Consider the following 7,500-nt stretch of genomic DNA (forward strand, 5'->3'; position numbering starts at 1 on the left):
GTGACTGTACTTTGCTGGTTATGTAGAACCTCAACATGTCAAACTTCAGAATTAAAGAAATTGTTTCTAGAGTTTCCTCTTCAAAAGAGCGAACTCCATTCCATTGGTAATGATCATCAGTCTTGGACTCTGGACAGGATATCATCATATACTGTAAGTTCATTATTGAGACACTACAGTATAGATGATGTACTATCCAGGGTGTCGATCCACCTCCGAATTCAAGTCATGGACACACACATGCATGTGTACAGACACACACACACACAGAAACACTCACTATCTTGTTGCCAGAGAGTGGCTGTTAAACCGTTACCATTACTGAGTTTTTAGTAATGGTAAGGGTTCCCCTGCCTCTTCTCACCATCATCTGACACCGGGAATGAAGAAACTTCAGCACAGACAAGAACCACTACTGTATAAGGAAATAAAGTTATACCTTGCTGTACATTTTATACAACAATGATGTATCAAAAACAAAATTATTATTCAGCTTGCCTACATGCAAAGGAATGAGATGAAACAACTGTGAAGTGAAATACAAATTGGTAATAAAAAAATGATAAAATCAAAATGAGTACGCATGGCTTTTTCTTCCACCATTTATTAAAACAATGTTGTCTATTTAAAGACATTTTTCACAAATCATACATATGCAGCCACAGACTGCAGCAGCTTCGGTTATTCTGCCCTGGATCTTATGTCCTGGTCACTGTTTACTACTCCCGTTGGGTCCATGATTCAGTTGAGGGGGAGAGGACAGGACAGCCCTGCCCTGCCCTGCCCTGCCCTGTTCTCCCCTACCAAGGCTACGGCTTTAGCTTGAGATGACTGACATTAAACTGACCACAGTGCAAACTTAAAACAGTCGGACAGAAAGGCGTACGGTCGCCATTATCAGACCCATTTGTGTAGCCAGGACAGTGCTCCATTCTGCATTCCATTAGAGAGTCTCTTGTCCTCTGAGGCTAAGTGCCTTTCTGTGGCTACTGACTCGGGAGTCTTTTTGAGAGACCGCGGAAAGTAAGGAGGTAAAAGGACCTTTTATAGAGGAGTGAAAATACACATGCAGGCAGGGGGAAGGTCATTCAAGGGACATTCAGTTATGGGCTTTTATGGACTTAATGGACTGAAGTTTTGTCAATCTTGTTTTAAGAGGCCTGTAGGTTATTGCCAAATACAGTTTATTTATATAAATTATAATACCGAGCATTATGAAACCTTTTCTGGTCAAACAATAAGACAGATATAGCAACACGAAGACATACTAAAAAAGCCTCATACATTTTCCTTATCAGTCAGCCACCACAACTGGTGGTAGTTGTCAACACGTGCAACTTGTCCGTTACTTCGTCGGTATATGTCTTGTACGAAAAACATCACTGAATTAACAGACAAACTGCAGTACTGGGTTTTGGGGTCAAAAACAGAGTTGAGAGACTGCATGTTGAAGTGACAGGCCATAAGTCAGCTGGCACAGATGAAAAGTCCTTTTCTGAGATCAACACTGCAGACATCCTCAGTTCTTCACCTTGGCTGTGATCTTCAGCTGCACGTCCCGTAGGAATATCTGTGCTAGATCTTCACCCGCCTCACGAGCAATTTTGGAAATCAATTGGCCACCTGAGCCAATCACCATTTTCTGTGTGAAAAGACCAAAAGTAAATGAATGAACTCTGGATAGGACACTGATCAAATAAGCAGCTAGAATAATTTTGTTATACTGATGTATTTCATTTTAAGTAGAAGTTCACCAATTGATCGACCCATTGATGAAAACAACAATTGATTGAAAACAACTTTAAGAAAACACACTGTAAAGCATACTGTTTTATGCCATATGCAAACCGTAATGCATTCTGTAAAAGGCATCTCTAGCAGTGGGACCTGAATACATCAGCAACACACCAAGGGGAAATGTTTTATTGAATAGCAGCTTCTTTATTTAGTACGGCATTGGAAAATGATAATAATCTTATTCTTTGTATTTAATAATTTTACCAATGTCATTTGTCATTGCCTGGGTGAAAAAGGGGAGTCTTACCTAAAAAGATGAGCAGTTTGCATCTATGCCTATATCTTTAATTGGTTAGATATGAAATAAAAAGAAAATGTGAATAACCTTAGGCTACTTGGAAAATGTACTGATAGCGAGCCTTTAAATCAGCTGTGCCAGCCAGCAGTGCCGAAACTCGGTTACAGGCCCCGGGGCTCAATTTAAACTTTTGGCTTTCTGTGGGTGGTTGTATAATGGGAGTATGTATCTGTATATGAAAAACCTTTTCAGGAACAGAAAGAATATGAGACACCGCCCACTCCATGATCACAAATTTAAAAGCATTTTCAGCAGAATACAAAAAGCAGCTTTGACCACTCACCATATGACCGTCTTTCTTCACATACAGTTTCACAGATATGACCAGTGCTCCGCTCTCCAGCTCATTCCAAAGTTCAATTCGCTACAACAACAACAACAGACCAACAAAAAATACAGAATAATTACACAAAAATGATTCATTGATTGTAGCTCAAACAGTTGTTCAGATATAAATCATTAGTTACATTAATTAACAGTAGCACACCCAAGCAGTAAAAACAACAATATTGTACTCTCATCTCTCATCACCTGGGTCATTGTATATGGCACCTCCTGAGGAAGGTACTCCAGAAGTTTCTCTCTGATGGTATTTGTACACATTTCTTCAGGACTCTGGTCTGTCAAAACCTCACTATGGTATAGCCATGAGCCAGGCTTTGCCTCAACCATAAAATACCTCTGCAAGATACAACACACACACACACAGTCATGAGGCACTGAGAGCTGACATTAATCAGAATCAACTCAGCTGACAAGCACATGTTATAATACCACACTAATAATGGCATGTGGCATGTGTAATTTTCACAAAGACATACCAGTATATTCTTAAATGTCTGTAACATGCCATCAAATCATTTTCTAATAATATATTAGGCAACAATACCATCAGTGTCTCAACGTCCTCTCCATCCAAGGCGGACACCATGAACACGTCCTTGAAATGTGGCCATCCTCTCTGCGACCGCAGCTTCCTCTGTTCTTCTTTGCTCAGATTTCGAGGGTTGTGGTCACCTGTGACAGGCTCTGCGGGTCTTTTGCCTGTAGGGTCTGGTTCCTCAACATTGCCTCTCTTCTGGAATGCGCTTGTTGTTGCTGCTGCTGTAGATCCCTTGACTCTTATACTTTTGCCATTGACCACCCCCTCAGTCAGCTCAGCAGTAAGGTCCAATAACATGGCTTTGCTCTTTAGCAGGTCCACCTGTCAATTAAATGGTCATGTGTTCATTTGAAACACGGATATTTGGTTTGAGAATTATATTTAAGAGGTTTCTGGACAATCTACTTCACAAACAACTTATGTTCCAATCAAATACTATAGTGTTGCAGAGTTGCACTAATCAGCAAGAAACAGACAAACGAGGTTGCTATGGTACCTTATTGAGGACAAGGACAGCTGGGATGTGTGGATACTGGGCAAGACACTTCAGCACCTCAAAGTCCAGTCTGTTGCGGGTCCACTTGTCTGACACATCCACCAGTACCACGACTACAAGGTGCCAAAGAACATTTATTCATTCGATGCAAATTTATCCAATGTGACTTCCAGCAATAGAATAACATTTAAGTACTTTAACATTTAAGTACTTTAACATATAAGCATTTAAGCTACAGGACAACAGAGTGAAAACATTTGTTTAGAGTCTGACACCCTCCCACTTGACATATTAAAGGATACTGCTTTCACTATAGTGCCAGTGTCTAAGCTATGAATTATTTTTAAGTACCAGGGAAGATTGTGCTAGTTGAGGACAATAAATAAAAATACAAGCCAGCTACACCACCCCACAACACTTAAATAGCAAGTCATTACCAAGATCAGCTTCTTGTAAAGAATTTGACGGATCCACAAGCAGGGAGTCCTCCAGCTGGTGTCTGGGAAAACAAACACAGTAAACAATAATAGTAAACATGATGTTTCGATACATTTAAACAAGTAGTAAGGTGTGGGTACATGTAACTCAACTGTGAGGATGTTTTGTTGAAAACAAACTACTGAAAGGGCATGCAAAAAATGTATACAAAATCCTTACAAACACCAACAGCACAGCTGACACAGATAAAAAGGGCAGACCCAAACCACTGCACTGCATCTTACAAGGTAGAATGTGGAATGACACGTGTTTCTTTGTTCTTCACAAGACCATATACCATGAACATTTACATCAGTGCTAATTGCTTATAAAAATTAATGCTTTAAAAAGTGAAAAAGTGAAGCACTTTACAGTGTCATGCCTCACATTCATGCCGTGCAAGGCAGCAATCTGTACATCGGTAATGGTATGTAATGTAATTATTAGTCAACCTTTTTGCCTTTGCTGGGGTGGTGAGTCCAGGAGTGTCAAGTAAAATCTACATGGAAAAAAAAAAGAAAGATGTGAGTTTTAGATAGCAAATAATATTACTAGAACATTCAGATTCAGAAGAATCCATTCTGAGCGCTATGTTATCAAGCACAACTTACAATTTGGGTGTCATCCTCTGTAAAAACACCAAGAGCACGAGATCTGGTTGTGTGTACTTTCTTTGAGACCGCAAACACCTGAAAAGTAGAAACATGACAATCCCTTTGCTCCTTATGATTAAAAACAAACTAAAGGTTTCCTCTACACAGAAGAAGACCAATTACCTTCCTTCCAAGCAGCTGGTTTGTTAGTGTTGATTTTCCAGCATTTGGGGCACCAACGACTGCAACTCTGATAAGTCTAGGATTCTCAGGTTGATCTGGATGTCTCAGAAGGAGAGACAGGTGCTCAGCTGAAAACAACACAGCCACAGGGACATGGCCTTTAATTTATTTAGAACGAAATTATATATGATCAATAACAGCATACTAACATATACTTAGCAACAGTGAATACCTGGCTCTGGTGGGACTGCTGTTGGACGGAGACCAAGACCGTCATTTGTGTCTGTCGCTTTGGCTTTTACCAATCTGTCCAAAATCACCCCCGAAGCAATAGAACAGGCAGGAGTGAAGTGAAAGACAGTTTGCCTATTTGTCCGGAGACGAAGAGTCGAAGAACCTGGAACATAACATACCCCGTAGACCTGACTACTTGAGATGCTCACAGGTAAAGGAGGTCATCACACTTGCGCTTGTTTGCAGGCTGAATTACCAACGCTTGCATTTGAACCACTGTGCATATTTCAGAGAGGAGACAGCTAGCGTTATGCTAATAACTAGGCTACTCAAAGACGAGCGTGGCAACACGAAACGTTTGCCGTAGCAAATATGTAGTATTATGACTATGGAAATATAACAAATGTTGTATATGTTGCAGTCCAATGTCAGTGGGCAAACTAAGTGAGCGAAAATGTATTATTGTTGATGAGCTTGAGGACATACCCTACCTGTTTGAAGGGATGGTGACGCATTTTCGAGTGGCGCAGTGAAGTTTGTGTTGATTGCTCTGCGAAGAGATTTTCTGAAAATGGAATGACACACGCGTAAAGCCATTTCACACAAGTTCAGCAAGCTCCACGGTGATTTCACTACAAAAAAAAACCTTGGCTTATAAAAAGTCTCAAGGTTGCATATAGTCAGAAGTACACAGGTAGTTTATTTTCACATTGCGCTCAGGACGCAGACATCTTGCTTTCGTCAAAGAGAACACTCAGAGCAAAGAGATGCTCTCTCTCTGAGATATGCATACACTTTATCTTTGCTGACATCTAGCGGACAAAGAACTGTAGCACAGTCACAAACAGTTAATACCGGTAAAGTGATATTCATCCGGAATTATTTTAAATTTATGTGAGTCATGTTGAGGGATTGTAAATTGTGGGCTCTCTATCCACTGTGGTGACATGGTTAGCTTAATAACTTAAAGGAGCAGATAGGCTACAAATTAATACAGATATAGGCCATCCTTACGGAAATATCTTCCAAGACCATTTTCATAATTTAGTATGCACATCCATCCTTCCTTCTTAAACTTCTATCTCCTCTACCTCTCAATACACATCAACACATTGTTCGACCTGCATTGAAAAGAGCTTGAAAATGTCCTCTGACTGAGTTTCTAGGCTACATGGGATCACAGTAGCCTATCACAACTGGTAGAGGATATATCACAATCCATTCCAGTTGTTTGGACTATTAAGCTACTGTATGCTCCCATGCAGTGAAGCATGCAGTCTTCCTGTGATGATTAGCTTTTTCTTCAGGGAGCTGCCAGAGTACATGTGAGAAATGAGGCAGGGGTAGTGGAGTTGTTTGTGCTGTTTTCCTCCACTGAAGTAAAGCCAGGGAGAACAGATGTGTTTTCCTATTGCCCATCAAACGTGCCGGCTGCTTGTTAGTCCACCAGGACCAGCTCAGGGCGGAACAAACACCTCCACTGGGGAGGATGAAAGATATCAGGTGGCTCACAATCTGTCATCATCTGGCTCCAAAAGCCAGGGACCACAAAAACAAACCACTTAGAATGCACTGCTAATAGAGAGCTCCAGTTGAACCAAGCTCTATAGAATAGTCCAGGAACAATGTCAGTGTTACTTTAACTTTTTTTGGTGCACATGCACACACACACACACACACACACACACACACACACACACACACACACACACACACACACACAGTGCTTATACCTCTCAAGGCTATTCCTCACATGGCTGCACCACGTGACTGAGTATAAAAGTGCTTTTTGTGACTTTTTGACTGCATCAACTTTACCCTTCAAACCAGAAAAATGGCACTCTCTAAAGGGCTATCTCAAAGGACCATTTAATCATTTGCTACAGCAGCCATTTCTGGGATAAATTGCATCAGTGTTATATACTATTTTTTTTAGATATAAATGTCTGTGACAATAGGTTGTGCTCAATGCAGCATTTTGTATAGACTAGTACAAAACCACTGATTGGGCTAATTGTGTATATAACGAAAACAATGCTACATGCAGATATACAAAAGAGATCAGCAACCTGAGATGAACAAGCCATGCATGCTGCCACGAAAATTGTGCTATTGTCATTTCATAAACTTGGTACAGAGTTAACTCTGTCATATTAGATTTTTTTTCTCCTGGATGCCTGTCCTCGTCTAATCTCTCTCAACCTTGCTGCAGGCAGAGAATAACAAAGTTGACGAAATGATGAGCACGAGGCAGCAGTATGACAGGAGTGAACAATGTGGGCACCACTGCAACAAAGCGCTTAGTGATCCATTACTAATGATTGCGGTCTGTAACACAATGCCACACAGCTGGTACATCCTTTGTCAAGCCCTCATCAAAATGCTTTTAAAGAAATAATTTCAAAAAACACCCACAGGTCACATATGATGCTCTGATTCTCAATTCCATCTTTGATTGGATGGGGGGAGGTTGTCCTCAATTCAGACCTCCAATCAATATGACTTGTCTGTGAAGTGGATCAATAATGCATCCCCTTTG

General features: G+C 40.7%; 1 protein-coding gene across 2 annotated transcripts; it reads right to left on the bottom strand.

Moving 5' to 3' along the window:
• Positions 1 to 578: 578 nt before the first annotated feature.
• eral1 (Era-like 12S mitochondrial rRNA chaperone 1) lies at positions 579 to 5,721 on the bottom strand. Of its 2 annotated transcripts, none has more exons than XM_042091172.1 (11): positions 5,453 to 5,721; positions 4,960 to 5,124; positions 4,728 to 4,885; positions 4,563 to 4,640; positions 4,404 to 4,450; positions 3,912 to 3,973; positions 3,475 to 3,587; positions 2,985 to 3,299; positions 2,627 to 2,776; positions 2,379 to 2,459; positions 579 to 1,642 (listed from the first exon to the last, which is right to left on the bottom strand). In XM_042091172.1, the coding sequence occupies exons 1-11, from the start codon at positions 5,556 to 5,558 to the stop codon at positions 1,520 to 1,522; spliced, it is 1,398 nt and encodes a 465-aa protein (XP_041947106.1). In that variant the 5' UTR covers positions 5,559 to 5,721; the 3' UTR covers positions 579 to 1,519. The 2 variants fall into 2 exon arrangements, with proteins under 2 accessions (XP_041947106.1, XP_041947107.1); XM_042091173.1 differs by having other exon boundaries at positions 4,728 to 4,855; positions 5,453 to 5,720.
• Positions 5,722 to 7,500: the final 1,779 nt, after the last annotated feature.

This window comes from Alosa sapidissima, chromosome 5 (assembly GCF_018492685.1).
Source record: "Alosa sapidissima isolate fAloSap1 chromosome 5, fAloSap1.pri, whole genome shotgun sequence".
Taxonomy (NCBI): domain Eukaryota; kingdom Metazoa; phylum Chordata; class Actinopteri; order Clupeiformes; family Clupeidae; genus Alosa; species Alosa sapidissima.